At 40.1% G+C, this 20,317-nt stretch overlaps 1 protein-coding gene across 1 annotated transcript in view; it reads left to right on the plus strand.

Annotated features, from left to right (window-relative positions):
• Positions 1–1,105: 1,105 nt before the first annotated feature.
• The window catches only part of casd1 (CAS1 domain containing 1), a 32,823-nt gene continuing 13,611 nt past the window's right edge, over positions 1,106–20,317 (plus strand). The window contains 3 exon segments of the mRNA XM_034160409.1: positions 1,106–1,321; positions 9,307–9,403; positions 10,579–10,699. Coding sequence (XP_034016300.1) covers positions 1,189–1,321; positions 9,307–9,403; positions 10,579–10,699 — 351 coding nt within the window. The 5' untranslated portion in view covers positions 1,106–1,188.

Below are 20,317 nucleotides of genomic sequence, written 5' to 3' on the forward strand. Positions count from 1 at the left end.
AAACTCTTTAAGGAGCTCCTCCTTAAAATGAGGCTTCAAAACAAGCAAACAAATAAAACACTGGGTCAGAATAATGTTCAAGCCATGAACTGGAACAGCTGTTTCTAAAAGTAATTCTGTTATAAAACACCCAGAATAACAGTGACATGCATCTGGTGGTGACACTACGATGGCGTTTTAGGCCCACATTGAGGGTTTTTTTTAAGACTTCGAGAATAAAGTCATAATATTATGAGAATAAAGTCGTAATTTTAAGACTTCGAGAATAGAGTTGTAATATTACGAGAATAAAGTCGTAATATTATGAGAAAAAACTTGTGATATTACGAGGAAAAAGTCATAATATTACGAGAATAAAGTTGTAATATTATGAGAATAAAGTCGTAATTTTAAGACTTCGAGAATAAAGTTGTAATATTACGAGAATAAAGTCGTAATATTACGAGAAAAAACTTGTGATATTACGAGGAAAAAGTCATAATATTACGAGAATAAAGTCGTAATATTACGAGAAAAAACTCGTAATATTACAATAAAGTTGTAATTTTACGAGAAAAAAAAGCTTGATTCCGGAAATGAAACACTGACAGCACACAAAACAGCCTCTGTGACAATTCTCCTCTCTGCAGTTTTTCCTCTCATAAAATTACATCTTTATTCTCATAATATTATTACTTTATTCTCGTAAAATTACGGCTTCATTCTCATAATATTATGAGTTTTTCTCGTAATATTACGAGTTTTTTTCTCGTAAAAATTACGACTTTATTCTTGTAAAATTACGACTTTATTCTCGTAAAATTACGACTTTATTCTCGAAGTCTAAAAAAAAAAAAAAAAAAAAAAAAAGCCCAAATTCAATGTGACCCTAAAACGCCGTCGTGCGCCCCCCCCCCCCCCCCCCATAAAAAAATCCTGGCTACTCCCCTGTCACACATCATACTTTTCACAAACGCTTTTATGAATTATTACAAATGCACGGCTGTGCGATTAAGGTGCATGATAACACTCCTTATCTGCTCCTGCAGTAATGGGGGAGGACGGCGGGGCTCGGCGGGCAGGTAGAGTGCCGCCGGGCCACACAGCTGCGGCGGATAGCGGGGGCGTGGACACGCGCTCGAGCCGCTCGGCTCCGGAGCGCCGCTGCATCCCGACCGACCGTCTGTCTGTTGTCATGGAGGAGCAAAGATGGCGGTCCTGGCCTATAGCCTGGGCAAACGCGAAATAAATCAGTATTTTACCATTAAAAATGCCAAATTAATAGCGCTGGCTGTCGTTGTGTTGTTGCTCCTGTTTCACACAGCTTCGCGGTATTATGGAGGTAAGTGTTGTCCTCGTCAAAGTCGCTACACACCAGCTAATTCTAACGTTAGCGAGCTAGCTAGCTAGCTAGCTGTGTGTTGGGGCGCGCTTGTGCACCTTAAAAACGCGACACGTGCACGCTTTATCTAACGCTGATAGAAGGACACACTGTCTTTTAGATTATCTGTTTGTGGTTAGCGTTGGAATGGCTTCATGCCACTGGTTGGTTATTTAGTTAGTTGAAGCTGTCACTGTTTACATGGCACACTGCTGGAGAAGCCGAGTGCACATCGCTCTTTTACTGTCGACTTGTTAGATAAATAAAGCTGGACAAAAATGTGATTGTTTATATTGTAGTCACTCCTATGGTAATTCACCAGGGGGTGCTGACTTTTCTGTTACACCTGTCATGAGTCTTGTCTCCCACGGTGCACTGCAGTGCACACCATAGCAACCAGCATGAAGGGTGAAACAAACCGTTGTTCAGAATGGCTTCAACAATCGGACGCATTTGTCACATAATTTCCAAAACAAATCTGTTGTTACATTTTAAAAAGAAGGGTACTCTCAGGCTCCATATGTACAATTAGAAATAAGTACTACTGAACAGTACTACTGAAAAATGGTTGTTATTCATGAGTTATTGTTATTGTTATTCATGAGCCCATTATGCTAGTTTGTCAGGTGCAGTTGTCAAGGTTTTTTGGCAACAGAGGGTTAGGGGGTGGGAAAAACTTAGGACACAATAGCAAAATGCTCTGTGGGCTGCACAGTCTCATTTCAGAACAATTAGCTCCTGCCTCTGGTGTCTCTGATGGCCTAAAGAGTTTTGTGGGATGCAGCTTTTAGAAGTGTGCAGACCCTGAATTCAGACACATGTCCCTATGCCCCTGAAAAGAATATTTATGACCATTTCTGCAGTTGATATATAACCTTTGCCAGTTTCGGTACATGGCCGAAGCAGAGGGTCACCCCTTTGAGTCTGGTCTGCTTGAGGTTTCTTCCTTAATATCATCAGAGGGAGTTTTTCCTTACCACTGTCACCTGTGTGCTTGCTCTAGGGGTTGGTAAGGTTAAACATTATGTATGGCAACTTTATAGTGATTTGGTGCTATATAAATAAAATAAATTAAAATTAAATTGAAAAAGTGTAAAAAAAAAACAAACAAACTGGACACAACACCTTTGTCTCCCACAGTTGGATGGATGCCAGGATATAACCTTTATTTATCCAGATAAAAAGCCCATTGAGATCAAAACCTCTTTTACAAGGGTGACCTAACCTAGACAGGCAACAGCACGCATGTGATATGATAATAAGTTAACAACGTCAAGAGAATGTTAAAAACAAATAAAATACAAGCATTTTATAGCTAAAACAGTCGGCTTGGTCATAATAACAATATAGAATTTAAAACAGTTTAAAATTCAAAACACAGGCACTGTGCAAAAGAATTCCTTTCGCGGTCTCTTAAAATACAGCAGAAAGCATTCAAAGAAATCAACCCAGACAGTCTCAATTGAGATTGGAGGACATGCCAATCAGAGGGAGCAGAACTATACGAAAGCACAACATGTCATTCGATTGCAAAGCATAACGGCTTTCAGATCTCCGAAGTAAACTGGATAAATAAATCTGAACCAACCCAATAAGAGCCTTGTAAACCAGAGTCATCCAGTGTGTATACAAAGAAGGCATGCCAGCATTAGCTTACAAATCACAGTGACCGGTGAGGCAATTACAACCAGTGATGAATCTCAGCACAATGGTACACTGGGATCAAGGACTGTTTAAAGGTATAGTCCTGTTTGACCTTTCACAGGGCTGTGCAATATGATGATATGTTGCTGCTTGTTGCAGGCACTGTAATGTGGTGTTACGTTTTACACATATCCCTGGGTGTGGTGAAGCAAAGAGCTTAGCCCACCTGCTAAATCTGAGACCACAAAGGGCTGTGATTTGTCACTTTTCTGGTTTACTCCTTCCTCTCCCGACTCCCGTCATATTTTAGTTTTTGCAGTGCGCATGCTGATTTCATTTCAATCGTGAATCAAAAACATTTGGCAGAAAAGTCCGCAAATATGACCAGCCTCACAACATGGAGTCAGAAAAAGACACTCAAATGACAAGCAAATCATGGAGGAAATTGTACACCTTACCTTTGGTTTAGAGGTTGATGATTGTTTAAAGAAGCTCGTTGAGGGACAAATTAATCCAGAAAAAGTCAACGTGCCTGGGGAAAATTGCATAGAGACATGAAAGAGAACTTTAAAAGATTAACGCGCACATCAGCATCATTGCATGGCCACAGAGTTACAGAGCAGCAGAAGCATAAATCAGACTTTAGGATTTTAAGGTACCACTCCGCAGCGAACTTAGAAAATAGAGCGACTCGACTAAATGTAATCTTTTTAAATGCACATAATGTGCTGCGCTTATTTAAGGCAGGCGTTTATTTTTGTCAGACAGAGTTTTGACCCGGTCATTAAATGAAGCAGGTCCCGATTCAGGATTCCCCATAGATCCTTGACTGTAACTAATGCATTACATACATATAATGGATTTTGTCCAATTTATACATATAATGGATTTCAATTATAACAAACAAAATTTGCTGGTCCACATGAATCCATTATATACGACTTTTACTGTATTATGCTTCATCGTTTATTTTGTGGTGTTGCATTCTGCTTTGAAAAAGGCTGTCATGTTGCCCTTGGTGACAAATAAAGCACACCTCATGCAATTCACTCATCCCTCAAAGCCCAGATGTCCCACGCTATCACTGAGTGCAGCTCAGTATCAAATTTCAGACAGTGGCTTCACCTCAGATCAGCATGGAGTTGATGCAGAAAACTTGTTGAAGCTTTCAGTGACAATGATTTAAAACAAAAAGGAAGGGAAAAAAGCTTTCACACACTTTTTTGTGGATGGCTGTTCATTAAGTGTTTAAAGTAGACCTGCATTGAAATAAATGTGGTCAGATTTCAGAAAGAAATAGCTGATATGTATTTATAAGACCCTTGTGAATGCAGTAAAGTAAATCTGTAAGCCCAAATTTGTAATTCAGCGGAGAAATCTTCGTTTAAAAATGACAAATTTGCAGCTAAAATTTAGCCCTCTGTGAATACAGTTTGTACAGCCGTATCATTTCCATGACGTCAGGGACAAGACGACGCGCTCCCGCCTTCAGTCCGATCCCGCATTGAAATTGATTTTATCTGTTAGTAATGTTACTTATACACGTCCTGGTTTCATCATCCAAAAGTAAGCTGCAATGAATGTGAGATACAGATCTGTGTGCTCAGATCAGCAACGACATCGACAGCGGGCGCCGTTCTTCCTCTCCCGCTCTCTGCCTCCGCTACGCTCACTGTTTTAATGCGAAGCAGCTGGTACACCTGTTGCTGCAAGGATAGACTTCTTGCGGCAAAATCCACAGTACCGCACGTCTCGGCAATTGGAGCCCCAGAGCTCCATGGATGCTGAGAGAGGTTTATATATTTTTAATGACTGGGATTCTTTGCGGGTCTCGCCTCCATATCCCGCGATGGTACCGGAGGCGAAAGACAGTAGATTTTCAGTGCGACACCTCTCAATCAAACGGGCCTATGAAAAAGTCCCCCAAAATAATTTTCAAGCACAAATAAAAGAAATGTGTACTCACCAAATGTGCCGCAAGACAATATGAAGTTTTAAAAAAGTAGATCCTTCCGTATAAGACATGAAAAAGGTGCAGATGCAAACTGACGTAAATCCACAGATTACAATTGGCGCAATGCATGCTGGGAGAGGGTCTTGTCCGTGACGTCTCGGCAGCGTCCATGATGAGAGGGACAATTTGCGGAGGGCTAAATGTTAGCTGTAAATTTGTCATTTTCAAATGAAGATTGAAATTGAAAGATTGAATGACAGATCTGGGCTTGCAGATTTACTTTACTACATTCAGAAGGATCTCATGTGTAAATGTAAGTCATTTTTTGTTCAAAAAATCTGACTGCATTTTTTTCAATGCAGGTCTCCTTTAAATAAGCAAACGCATCTTAATGCAAAACTTTGCTGTGTTTGGACAACAAAAATCACATTGAGAGCACATATCTATGACTGTCTTCAGGCATGTTGTTTGGGTGCTTATCCTCAAAACTTTACATGTTGAACCCTTGTGAATAGTGCTGCTCACCCCGTTGGCGGCAGTAATGCGCACACATTGTTTGCCGTGCCATCAAATGTTGAAAATGAACAGCGAAGTAGTAGTAGATGATAAGAATTGTTGACCTAAAGGAAGAAAACATAGCAACAGAAAATAATGAAGAATGCAGGATAAAATGGTGTGTTCACTGCAAAGACAAAGGCTTCTTTTACGTGGAGGAGTGAAGAGACACGGTAGCAGGACCAAACGTACGGGAGTAGCAGTGTTTACCTGCAGGGACAAACACCTGAAGCTACAAACCAGCAGAGACTCATCCCTTTGTTGGATAGAAAGGCCACATATTGAGGCACATCCAAGTTTAAATTACTGTAACAAATGTTTGGAAGTGAAGGCTTGGATGTTTTTATGAAGGATCCCACGAGAACTGATACTTTGGTATGAAGTCAATGCCAAATTTCTGAAAATGTGACTATATAGTGCAGCCAATAACAGAATATGGTGAAACAAGTACCAAATTTGGCACAAACACTCCTTCGACATTACTCTTTTGAAGTAAGAAAAAAAAATAAATAAAAGATTGGCCACTTGAATTTTCAGTAGGCAGTATGGATGGCTATTGATAAGATTTTATCGATACCATTAGTGATTCCGCTTATCAATCCGATTCCTTATCGATTCCCTTATCGATACCGCTTGTGAATTTTCTATGTACTAAAAGTAGGCTTTACAGGTTTTCTATGGTAACAACATTTTATTGAGTCTTAAAGTAAATAAATATGAAAATGGTCACTGGATCCTTAAACTCTACATGGTGGATCCTTGATCTTTGAACATAAATAAAAATAAACAAAATCTGCAGTTTTTGTCAAAAGCATTTCCTTTCAGACATTATTGGAATGAATGTCTTTCCATACACCTGAGCTGCACTCTTGCAGCCATCTGTGCTGCACGTAAGGATGTAATTAATAAAGAATGCAGGACGTCTCATTTTGGGAGGAAAAACAAGTTTTAGTCAATTGTAGCTTGTATTACAGCGTTTGGAAAGAGGTGTCATTTTATTTAAAGCGGCAATTCATTTTGAAGTTATTAATTCCAACCGGACTCTGTCTTGGCAGAGAGCTACGCAGCGTTTGGAGCTGTGCCAACGGAACAGAGGATGATTCTCATTTCTTGACTGCAACAAGACAAGAGTCCCAGTTAGTGACTTTAATCCACACAAAAGTGACTCACGATTGACATATTTTAATGGCTTTGAGAGGCGGACTTTCCGTTTCTGAAGAGTTATTATTACTATTACTGCTGTTGTTGTTGCTATTATTATTATTAATCTAGAAATAAAAATAAATTAAAAAATATTAGTTTCTAATACCTTTGACTCTTTTACAGCAACAAATGGTGAGCCATTAATTATTATACAGAAAACAAATGCACACAAACGTCCTGAGATGCGAACAGCTAATGCTAACTTTAACATTGAAACGCTATAGACATGCTAACGCATTAGCATCGGTCCCGTTTTTAAGTTATAAAATACATCTATTAACTGTTTCAGAAGACCATAACAGGTCGGTTTAACATAAAAAGGTAAATTTACTCACAGACCTATGCTCTTTGGGGTTTTAGTGGGGGGAAAGTTAAGATAAAGTGAAATAAAACAAAGAACCAACAAGCCAGCGGGTTGAAGCACTGCTTCATTGGTTCACGCTTCAAAGAGGAGTCAAGCTACAGAAGCGGTTGATCACAGACCCACTGCAGGGTCTGCAATCAATGTGGAGAAATTATCATTTTCCTGACAAACACCCTCAAAAACAACGGCCGCTCTGAAGGACCGATAAGGGAATCGTTAAGCAAAAAGACTATTGATATCTGTGGATCGAATCATTTCTTAACGATACCCGAAAAGAACCGGTTTTCAATACCCAATCCTAATAGGCAGCCAGTTAAGGAACAACTGAAGAATTACACAGGGGTGTTCAAAGGTTCACCAATCATATTGAAAACTATACCACATTATTTGTCTGATCATGGGATATTCCAAAAAGGTATAGCTTGGACTATTTATGACTGAATGTTATGGGGTAAAAAAAAACAAAAAAAAACAGCAAGAATGGTGACAAAGGTCAATTTCAGTTTGTACAGGGGTCAAAAGTTAAAGTTGCTCCAGTTTTGGTATAAATGAAGCATTGCTTTGTTAGTGCTGATTCAGGGACAGCTTGCTGCGATGTAATGTTATCGTTGGTAAACGTTGACCTGGTGCAATAAATTCACAATCATTATAGCCATTATTGACGAAATATATGGAGTAGCTCCAGATCAATTAACACTTAGTTTCATTAACTGTTTTTCTTACTGATTTTGGATTTACATTTCAGTGAATTATGTGTTTAAAAGTGCAACAGTTATTACCATTTCAAATAAATAAATTTTAAAAAATTCTTGAGAGGTTCGTGATTACAGTTGCAATGCGTTTACTTGTGTATCTTTACTTTTCTTTCTTACAAGTAGTAGATTCCACTTTCCAAGAAAAACTCTGGTGGAAGTTTGAAAATGTTTGTCCATGTTCAACACCTGATCTCCAAACTACAACGAGAAACAGGTGTAAGTTACAGAACTGTGCTATTAAATGCTATATTATTTGATATATAATAGTACTTATTAAATCATCATCTTTTTGTGTGGGTGCACGCAGTTTAACTTTGGCCAGTTGACTGCTGTTCAGAAAATCCTGGCAAGAGCCCTGTGAAGGATATAAGCAGCACACTTGTCTGCCTTTGAAAAAGTTTGTGTTTATTTGTCAAGCGTTGCACACCCTCATTCTCAAATATCATAAATAAGGACGGTGTGGGATCTCGATTGGATTGCCCTTATCCCTAGGTCTTGACTGACAGTGAGGGGCTGGCACCATGACGAGATAGCTGAGGTATGAAGTCATACCTGTGGCATGCTGCAACTTTAAAGGCTGTGGAACGTAGACCTTTTGTGTGCACATAGAACAGTTGTGATGACAGAAAATGCCTCCTGACCCTTCATTTTCATCAGTTTCTGTGGATGGATTGAATTGCAGATGGCTGTATTCAGTTTGCTCACAAATGAAGAGCAGAGTTTTATGGTTGAGGCTGAATTGATGATGGCTTAATTTTGCACTTTGGCACCAAAGCCCTGCGTTGTGTGTTTGTGCTTTGACGGGGCTGAATGAATAGCTGAGGTTCTATTGAGCCTGCAGGTTTCAGTCAAAGGTAAAGAATACTGTGGTTGTTTAGTAACTCTGGACGTTTGATTAAATATTCTGACTATGTAAAATCAATAGGGCACCGCAGTCTCGTTTGAACCCTGCATGATATTGCGGAATTTGACCACTTATGGGAACAGCCGGTCCTGTTGTGCAATATATACACAGCATAACTTCACATGGAAAAATAGTGTACTGTTTTGTTTTCACCTGCAGTCACTGAAGCAGTCGCGAAAAGTGTTTCTTTTTTTTTCGGTTCCCAGTGAAGAAGGGAAGACGGGGCGAATGGGACACGTTGTGTCGATAAATGTTAGCCTACACAGCTAACGAGAGTAGCTACATTCTCTCGCCTGCAAAACCGACTCAACACGTTTGAGCTCCGGGTCACAAACAAACCACAACACATGTCCACTTTCCCACCGCATCATCACATTTTCTTTGTTTTTACTTTGTTTACATGTAATTTGCCCAAAACCTCAGAGAAAATGCAGTGTTTTTCCCCCCGGAAGTAGAGAAATTACATCGTATTTTAACCCCTTTAGTGCCCGCCCTCAAACAAGACAGCGGTGCCCAATTCGTTTGCACTTACTGGTGAACATTATTTTAAGTTCTTTGTCTTTCCAGGTGGAGACTCATGTGAGTGGCTACTGTCCAGAGGACGTTATTTGGGGGAGAACGTATGGCAGCCATATGGTTGTATGATGCACAAATACAAAAGCATGTAAGTCACTAAGTGTTGGTGGGTTAAGGGTGATTAGTATGTACTGTATGTTTACCCGAAAGAATGGATTGTTGTCATTTGTTTGTGTGCACATCTGTTAGGATTCGGGGCCAAATAACCAAATATGGAGGCAGTACCTCAGATGAAAAACGTGCGAGTTTAATCAGTTGACTTTATTCACCTTATTCAGCCCCGCCCACTTTTACAACAGAGGCATTTCCGTTTTGTCTTAAGACTTCCGGTGAGCAGTGTTTTCAACATAGAACAACGGAAGATATTACATGGGTAGAAACAAAAACCTTTTTGAAAAGTTCAAAGGGATCGACTCTGGCTCACCCACGGGTCATAACAGAGTGGGAAGATGGCATGAAAAATTGGCCCTCGATTATTTTTAAGCTACTTTGTGTTGTCACTCGGAGTGGACAGTTTGGCTATGAGGAACTACGAGCTCCATGCCGCACAGCGCTGCTGAAGCTCATATAGGAGCACAATCAAGTTAAAATACTACCTGACAAGTAGTACCACTGAAATGCCAAGATTACGTAACGTTAATATACGTATGGTGTTATTTCATGCAGTGCTTGGTTGTGTCAAACACCAGAAAACGAGAAAATAAGATAGCGGCTAATGCTACAAACACAATTTGCCCGTTTATCTCACTAGCATCCGCCCTGGCTTCTTCAACGGAGAGTCGTAGTCAAACCATTTCTCTGGGTAAAGATCCAGTGGTGTGGGTTTTTTCTCTATAAAATAAAAAGAACAGACATATGAATGTTTGAGTGGATTTTTCAACTTCAGCACTTTTAGCCAGCACGGAGATCCTCGTCTTTCAATGGAGGAGGGAATGCTGGTTCACAGCACCCAGATCTCTCCTTTCCATGTTCAAAACATCATTCTGAAAGCGATAGTTTCCTCTTCTTCCAGTTGTGGCACCCACGAACTGAACAATTAATGCTGCTCATGTTTGGACACTTCGAGCGTACTGTGTTCCCACGTAGCTAATCATCAGACATACTGGCAAACCGGAAGTTACTTGACAAAATGGATCCACCCACCCTGACTTCCTGAATAAGGTGAATAGGAAACAATGAAACTACCCTGCTGCATGAATAAGCACCATCTGTTGTTGGAATGAATAATTGCCATGACCCTCGCCATCACTGTTTGTCTTCCAGTGAAGCCAAAACCTGCCTTGCTAAAAAGAGGGTGGCCTTTGTCGGTGATTCACGAATTAGACAGCTGTTTTACTCCTTCGTTAAAATCATCAACCCTGAGCGAAGAGAAGATGGAAATAAGGTATTGTGGTGAAGGGCATCATAAAAGCCTAGTTTGTATTTTCCTTTGGAAATTGCTCAGTGGGTGTAATAACTGTTATATGACAAGAACTTGACTGGTGATGGCATGTGGTATTTTACTGTCTGAAAGATGTGAAGGACAAGTTCAGGTAGGACTGTCAATGTATGAATGCTTATACTGAGCTTTAAATAGAAACATTGAGCTTGTTCTCTTGCTTTGATCTTTGGCTAATTCACAAAATCCAGTCACTGCACCACTAAATTTGATCCTAATCCGATCAAAACCGCTTGAGTGACATAAGCTGCTGCAGTTTAGCGCAAATAGTGAGAGTTGAGTCATAGCAGCTGCATCAGCGTCACTTCAGCAGAGCATTGTGTTGCGTAGCAACTTGGAGTACCTTTTAACTTTGTTTGGAACTTTAGTTATGACTACCACTGTATTTTACTTCAAACTAACCAGACTCTGTGTCTCTATGAACAGACTGCACAGTTACATTTATTGGGATCTAAACATTTCAGCTCCAATCTTCAACAACACACTGAGGTTTATTTCAAGATTTACAGTATAGCATTGCAGAGATGAAGTTTAGATTATCCATTATTAAAAAGCTACAAATCTTGAAAAAGTAGCAGTTTTTTCAGTTTTCCTGTAACATTGGAGTGTTAACCCTGCTATTCATGTTAGAAACCACTAAAAATCTAATCAAGCTGTTATATCTTGTTGCTACAAATGTTCACAAAACAAATCTATCTCTAGTTCAGATATATATGGACATAAATGACAACAAAATATTTTTGTGTTTATCGTCTGGGTTGTAAAGGTTAAAAGTGGATTTCAGACGGATTCCGGTTGCTTTCCAGTCGTGTGAATATCCGATTGTGATTGTGCATGCCAGAACATGTCCTGTGAGGCTTCATCACGGCGTTTCTTTTCGGCATGCAGCTCCGCCGCAACGCGTGGAATTCCTCCGCCTTTGTTCCTCTTTCCATGACAAAAACTCCTGTAACAGTGAAATGTGCCGTTCATTTCTAAACTGGACGCTGTCTTGATCTGGTATGTCCTCTGACTAGCACAGGAATGGTGAAAAGACGTGGACATCAGCACTTTTTCGGCACATTAAGACAGACGTGCGGAGGAGTTCGGCGCGTCGTGGTGCAGCCGCTCGGCGCAAAGAAACGCCGTGATGAAGCCTCACAGGACATGTTGGGGCTTGTCCAGCTCAAGCGCAATTTCTCGGATATTCACACGACAGAAAAGCAACCGGAGTCCGTCTGAAAGACCAACACCGAGGTGGTTTTGTGCCGCGTCCCTCGGCTTCTTTTTCCATGAAAAAAAAACTCCTGTAACGGTGGAAAATGCCGGAAAAAGTGCTGATGTCCACGTCTTTTCACAATTCTTGTGCTAGTCAGAGGACATACCGGTTCAAGACAGCATCCAGTTTAGAAATGAACGGCACATTTCACTGTTACAGGAGTTTTTGTCATGGAAAGAGGAACAAAGGCGGAGGAATTCCGCGCGTTGCGGCGGAGCTCCATGGTGAAAAGAAACGCCGTGATGAAGCCTCACAGGACATGTTCTGGCATGTCCAGCTCATGCACAATCACAATCGGATATTCACACGACTGGAAAGCAACCGGAATCCGTCTGAAATCCACCTTTAAGCCGTCCTGTGAGACCAACACCGAGGTGGTTTTGTCCCACGTAATGAACAGAGCCGTGGCGCGTCCCTCGGCTTCTTTTTCCATGAAAAAAAAAACTCCTGTAACGGTGGAATGTGCCAGAAAAAGTGCTGATGTCCACATCTTCTGCCTTTTTGTGAAAGTCAGACGAGGTCCCGGATCAACAAAGCTTTCACGTTGGAAATGATCTGGTTGTTCCAGCGGGGTGTCAGCCTATCGATGGGGGCTGGGAGCGCGCTGCGCTCTCACCAGTTGTGGGCCGTCCTTAAAGGGGCAGTAACACTCTTTAATCTGTTTAATCCCCATTAAAATCATCCCTGAAAGCCATATTAATTTTTCGAACGGTGTCCACCTGGAGGTCTCTTACAGTTTCTGGAAAAAAATTGATGCAGCAAAGATCCAAATCATTCAGACATTTATTCGCAATAAAAAATAGACGAGAGGGGTAGACCACACCTCACTCAAAGCCTGCTCACAGGCGAATGAAGCAACCGACAGGCATGAAAAAACTCACGCATGCGCATGAGGGTTCAAGCTTGTCTGACGCAATCACGCGTGATTCAAATCCATATGGTTTTGAAAAAAAAAAAAAGGTCGGATACTTTTCTAACAGACCTCGTATGTACATCAAAAATATGATAATAATCAACATGTAAATTGATCATCATGCTGATCTTGTAATATGGTTCATGCAAATAAACACTTTTAAAGGTTGAAGGTAATCGCATGATATTTTATATTTGTTACATAATAGTTTTTACTATGAATTGTTTGATATTTAGAGACTTAATTTTTTTTTTAGTTTTTTTTGTAGCATTGTTTGTTTAATGGGGAGGATGTTTTTCAACATTATTTTTTCTGTGTGTGTGTGTGTGTGTGTGTGTGTGTGTGTGTTTTAATAACAAGGCATTTTTTAATCCTTCAAGACTCCAGTCCTTTTTTTTCTGGATTATATGTCACACTGATATGGAGTTAAAATTGTCTCAATATTTGTAAATGCACGCAGGGTGATCTACAAATAATCATTGATTTGCAAATGTGTTCAGATATCCACAAATGCAAATTTCATATTTGTAACTTGTAAATTGGTCTTTGAAAATAATGTTCTATTTGCAAATATAAAACTTAATTTGTAAAAAAAAAAAAAAAAAAATTACATTTGTAAAACTGGAAATTGTATTTGTGAATTGAGTTTCAGCATTTGTGGATCACCAATTACACGCATTCATCGCTTTCCTCTGTGACGTCATTTTGAGACATTCATTTCGCGAACACAGATCCACAAACAAATGCCGACTGATTCACAAATACACGCACACTGGATATCCACTAGATGGCAGTGTGGTAAACTGTAAACTGCTTCTAGTCACCACTGAACAGACAAAAATGTCAATGAGCTAAATGTGTGCATGTTTTCCTCACTAAATGTTTAAAAAAGGTCATTTTAATTGATTATACATTTACAAAGCATTATATTTAGCCTTACATTGGCAAAGCAATCCTCTTGCAGTCCTCCAGCTGTCCCACAAAGTGCAAACAAGTAGTGTTCCTATTAGTAAGAAGGTTATTCCCTCTCTATTCACGAGCATGGTCTGTCACTTTGAGAGCATCAATCAATCAATCAATCAACTTTTTTCTTGTATAGCGCCAAATCACAACAAACAGTTGCCCCAAGGCGCTCCACATTGCAAGGCAAGGCCATACAATAATTATGAAACACAGTCTACGTCTAAAGCAACATAACCAAGGGATGGTCCAGGGTCACCCGATCCAGCCCTAACTATAAGCCTTAGCGAAAAGGAAAGTTTTAAGCCTAATCTTAAAAGTAGAGAGGGTATCTGTCTCCCTGATCTGAATTGGGAGCTGGTTCCACAGGAGAGGAGCCTGAAAGCTGAAGGCTCTGCCTCCCATTCTACTCTTACAAACCCTAGGAACTACAAGTAAGCCCGCAGTCTGAGAGCGAAGCGCTCTAATGGGGTAATATGGTACTACGAGGTCCCTAAGATAAGATGGGACCTGATTATTCAAAACCTTATAAGTAAGAAGAAGAATTTTAAATTCTATTCTAGCATTAACAGGAAGCCAATGAAGGGAGGCCAACACGGGTGAGATATGCTCTCTCCTGCTAGTCCCCGTCAGTACTCTAGCTGCAGCATTCTGAACCAACTGAAGGCTTTTTAGGGAACTTTTAGGACAACCTGATAATAATGAATTACAATAGTCCAGCCTAGAGGAAATAAATGCATGAATTAGTTTTTCAGCATCACTCTGAGACAAGACCTTTCTGATTTTAGAGATATTGCGTAAATGCAAAAAGGCAGTCCTACATATTTGTTTAATATGCGCTTTGAATGACATATCCTGATCAAAAATAACTCCAAGATTTCTCACAGTATTACTAGAGATCAGGGAAATGCCATCCAGAGTAACGATCTGGTTAGACACCATGCTTCTAAGATTTGTGGGGCCAAGTACAATAACTTCAGTTTTATCTGAGTTTAAAAGCAGGAAATTAGAGGTCATCCATGTCTTTATGTCTGTAAGACAATCCTGCAGTTTAGCTAATTGGTGCGTATCCTCTGGCTTCATGGATAGATAAAGCTGGGTATCATCTGCGTAACAATGAAAATTTAAGCAATACCGTCTAATAATACTGCCCAAGGGAAGCATGTATAAAGTGAATAAAATTGGTCCTAGCACAGAACCTTGTGGAACTCCATAATTAACTTTAGTCTGTGAAGAAGATTCCCCATTTACATGAACAAACTGTAATCTATTAGACAAATATGATTCAAACCACCGCAGCGCAATGCCTTTAATACCTATGACATGCTCTAATCTCTGTAATAAAATTTTATGGTCAACAGTATCAAAAGCAGCACTGAGGTCCAACAGAACAAGCACAGAGATAAGTCCACTGTCCAAAGCCATAAGAAGATCATTTGTAACCTTCACTAATGCTGTTTCTGTACTATGATGAATTCTAAAACCTGACTGAAACTCTTCAAATAGACCATTCCTCTGCAGGTGATCAGTTAGCTGTTTTACAACTACCCTCTCAAGAATCTTTGAGAGAAAAGGAAGGTTGGAGATTGGCCTATAATTAGCTAAGATAGCTGGGTCAAGTGATGGCTTTTAAGTAATGGTTTAATTACTGCCACCTTAAAGGCCTGTGGTACATAACCAACTAACAAAGATAGATTGATCATATTTAAGATTGAAGCATTAAATAATGGTAGGACTTCCTTGAGCAGCCTGGCAGGAATGGGGTCTAATAAGCATGTTGATGGTTTGGATGAAGTAACTAATGAAAATAACTCAGACAGAACAATCGGAGAGAAAGAGTCTAACCAAATACCGGCATCACTGAAAGCAGCCAAAGATAAGGATACATCTTTGGGATGGTTATGAGTAATTTTTTCTCTAATAGTCAAAATTTTGTTAGCAAAGAAAGTCATGAAGTCATTACTAGTTAAAGTTAATGGAATACTCAGCTCAATAGAGCTCTGACTCTTTGTCAGCCTGGCTACAGTGCTGAAAAGAAACCTGGGGTTGTTCTTATTTTCTTCAATTAGTGATGAGTAGAAAGATGTCCTAGCTTCACGAAGGGCTTTCTTATAGAGCAACAAACTCTTTTTCCAGGCTAAGTGAAGATCTTCTAAATTAGTGAGACGCCATTTCCTCTCCAACTTACGGGTTATCAGCTTTAAGCTACGAGTTTGTGAGTTATACCACGGAGTCAGACACTTCTGATTTAAAGCTCTCTTTTTCAGAGGAGCTACAGCATCCAAAGTTGTCTTCAATGAGGATGTAAAACTATTGACAAGATACTCTAACTCCCTTACAGAGTTTAGGTAGCTACTCTGCTCTGTGTTGGTATATGACATTAGAGAACATAAAGAAGGAATCATATCCTTAAACCTAGTTACAGCGCTTTCTGAAAGACTTCTAGTGTAATGAAACTTATTCCCCACTGCAGGGTAGTCCATCAGGGTAAATGTAAATGTTATTAAAAAATGATCAGACAAAAGGGAGTTTTCAGGGAATACTGTTAAGTCTTCTATTTCCATACCATAAGTCAGAACAAGATCTAAAATATGATTAAAGTGGTGGGTGGACTCATTTACTTTTTGAGCAAAGCCGATAGAGTCTAATAATAGATTAAATGCAGTGTTGAGGCTGTCATTCTCAGCATCTGTGTGGATGTTAAAATCGCCCACTATAATTATCTTATCTGAGCTAAGCACTAAGTCAGACAAAAGGTCTGAAAATTCACAGAGAAACTCACAGTAACGACCAGGTGGACGATAGATAATAACAAATAAAACTGGTTTTTGGGACTTCCAATTTGGATGGACAAGACTAAGAGACAAGCTTTCAAATGAATTAAAGCTCTGTCTAGGTTTTTGATTAATTAATAAGCTGGAATGGAAGATTGCTGCTAATCCTCCGCCCCGGCCCGTGCTACGAGCATTCTGACAGTTAGTGTGACTCGGGGGTGTTGACTCATTTAAACTAACATATTCATCCTGCTGTAACCAAGTTTCTGTTAGGCAGAATAAATCAATACGTTGATCAATTATTATATCATTTACCAACAGGGACTTAGAAGAAAGAGACCTAATGTTTAATAGACCACATTTAACTGTTTTAGTCTGTGGTGCAATTGAAGGTGCTATATTATTTTTTCTTTTTGAATTTTTATGCTTAAATAGATTTTTGCTAGTTATTGGTGGTCTGGGAGCAGGCACCGTCTCTACGGGGATGGGGTAATAGGGGGATGGCAGGGGGAGAGAAGCTGCAGAGAGGTGTATAAGACCACAGCTCTGCCTCCTGGTCCCAACGCTAGACAGTCACAGTTTGGAGGATCCCAAAAAATTGGCCAGATTTCTAGAAATGAGAGCTGCTCCCTCTAAAGTGGGATGGATTCCGTCTCTCCTAACAAGACCAGGTTTTCCCCAGAAGCTTTGCCAATTATCAATGAAGCCCACCTCATTTTTTGGACACCACTCAGACAGCCAGCAATTCAAGGAGAACATGCGGCTAAACATGTCACTCCCGGTCTGATTGGGGAGGGGCCCAGAGAAAACAACAGAGTCCGACATTGTTTTTGCAAAGTTACACACCGATTCAATGTTAATTTTAGTGACCTCCGATTGGCGTAACCGAGTGTCATTACTGCCGACGTGAATTACAATCTTACCAAATTTACGCTTAGCCTAGCCAGCAATTTCAAATGTCCTTCGATGTCGCCTGCTCTGGCCCCCGGAAGACAATTGACAATGGTTGCTGGTGTCGCTAACTTCACATTTCTCAAAACAGAGTCGCCAATAACCAGAGTTTGATCCTCGGCGAGTGTATCGTCGAGTGGGGAAAAACGGTTAGAGATGTGAACGGGTTGACGGTGTACACGGGGCTTCTGTTTAGGGCTACGCTTCCTCCTCACAGTCACCCAGTCAGCCTGCCTTCCCGACTGCACGGGGTCTGCCAGGGGGGAACTTACGGCGGCTAAGCTACCTTGGTCCGCACCGACTACAGGGGCCTGGCTAGCTGTAGAATTTTCCACGGTGCGGAGCCGAGCCTCCAATTCGCCCAGCCTGGCCTCCAAAGCTACGATAAGCTGCACTTATTACAAGTACCGTTACTGCTAAAAGAGGGCCGAGGAATAACTAAACATTTCACACCCAGAGCAGAAAAGTACGGGAGAGACAGGAGAAGCCGCCATGCTAAAACGGCTAAGAGCTAGTAGCTACGCTAAGCTAGCGGATTCCCAAACAGGGAATCCGACACTAGACAGGCTGTGGAGCAGCACAGGTAACGCACGACAACAGTGCTAAAATAAAATAAAAATCCACTAGACAGGCTGTGGAGCAGCACAGGTAACGCACAACAACAGTGCTAAAAAATAAAATAAAAATAAAATCCACAGGACAGGCTGTGGAGCAGCACAGGCAGCATGATTTAGTCATTTCACTCATTTTCTAAGACCCAGTATGTCCTCTTCACTCAGATCACCTTCTTGGTTTGCTGCACTTGACAACCAGTTAAATGGAGCTTTGCTGCCACCTCCTACCCAGTGGGAATTACAGTACTGTTTTAAGATCAGCTTGTCATGTGTAGATGGTGCCGTCTTGTGGCCAAAAATGATAATGCAGTATTTTTTACATGAATATTTTTTGCAATTCAGGTCGCAGGACCAGTCAAACAAGCATGACTTACAGACCGTGGGCCGTGTAATCAATATCCCTTTGGATTTTTGAGACTATGACTTACATCTGGGGCGTGTGCGAAAATGTTGGTAAATGAAAGCCTATGGTACCCCAAACATCATACTTTTTTTCACAAAATCTGAATTTTCAGCATTAGAACCACTGGCTCAGAATGTCAGTATGCATCAAGTATGTTATTTAAAACAAAATCTAAACAACAATAACACAGAAAGCATGCAGTAGACTTTAAAAAATACTTTCATCAGTATTTCTGGATGTTATTATTAAATAAGCAAAAAAACATGGAACATTGTTTTGCAGACATGTACACATATCTGCATCTCTGCATTTAGGTTTTTTTTTTTTACAATTACCAACGCAAGTTCTATTATACAATTATGCAATTGCATAAAATCACAATTACTGTGAAATCAATTAGCCCAGTACTCCAATTATGCAATTGGTGAACAGTAAAAACAAACAGAAAAACTGGGCAGAGGTCCCTGTGCGGTGAAGCATCTAAAGTCACAATAACCATTAATTCAAATGGCCATGAGGTGGTATTCCAATCCTGTAACTCCTGGAGAATAACTAAACAATGAATAAATATAATAAAGGCTGGAGGTTCTCCTACATGTCTAGCAGTAAAGCATAAAAAAATCACAATAGTATTACTGTGAATTAGAATTGTCAGATCATTAGAAATGATAAGGCCGTGTGTGATCATGTATTTCATGATGTCGATCGATGCATCGAGTAGTCGTCTGTTGTGATTTCTTTGAATATCAATGGGTCACATAACCAACAACAGAATCCACGCAGACATAAACAGCACAATAATCTTCATTGTTTTGTATCACCATGACCAGCACATTAATACTTGACAATCTTCAAAAACAGCCACCCAAGTAGACAACAGCAGTGTACACACAGTCAGTGAGTAAGAGTGTTTGATTTATGATGTATAAAATTTAAGCTCACGTGAAATGAAATATAAAGCTTACCTACATATAGAACCTGCAGCTTCTGCTTTCTTTTTGATGCGTTTGTGATTCTTTCAACCTGCTCCCATTCAGTAAAGTGTGAGTAGCAATTTTTGTATAATCCACCATCATTGGGTATTGGAGGTTTCCCATTATTAATACTGAAATCTGCCGACATGGCCAGCAACGCAGCTCCTTGCCATTTCTGCTTGTGCACCTTCCAAAGTCTTCAGTTTTGGAACATATTCTAAAAAAACATGCAAATCTTCTCTGAAATGGTACATCTTTGCACTTCTGGATGGAAAGATATGCATAAAATAGGCCTACACTTTTTCTTCATCCAAAGACGATGCATCCTGTTCACTGTGGGCAGCCATGTTGTCACCACACGTCACCGACACGCTGTTACAGCGATTGTCATTTGCCAGTTGCTTGTAATCAGTGGAAGGATTGGTTAGTTCCATTCGAGGCTTACTTCATCTTTAACAATGAATTTAAAATAGACATACGCACTAATGTTCCCAGATATTGCAGGTGAAAAGTAACTGAACATTTCCTGTAATATTCTCTACCAAATATACTACAAAAATCATGTGCGTCCTTTTTCTGAGTCACAGCATCAGAATATATTGGGACGGCTGGGTTATAGTCATAAGTGTTATAAGCGCCTTGGGGCAACTGTTTGTTGTGATTTGGCGCTATATAAATAAAATTGATTGATTGATTGATAGTCTGGAAAATATGGCA

This window comes from Thalassophryne amazonica, chromosome 20, assembly GCF_902500255.1.
Source record: "Thalassophryne amazonica chromosome 20, fThaAma1.1, whole genome shotgun sequence".
NCBI classification, from domain to species: domain Eukaryota; kingdom Metazoa; phylum Chordata; class Actinopteri; order Batrachoidiformes; family Batrachoididae; genus Thalassophryne; species Thalassophryne amazonica.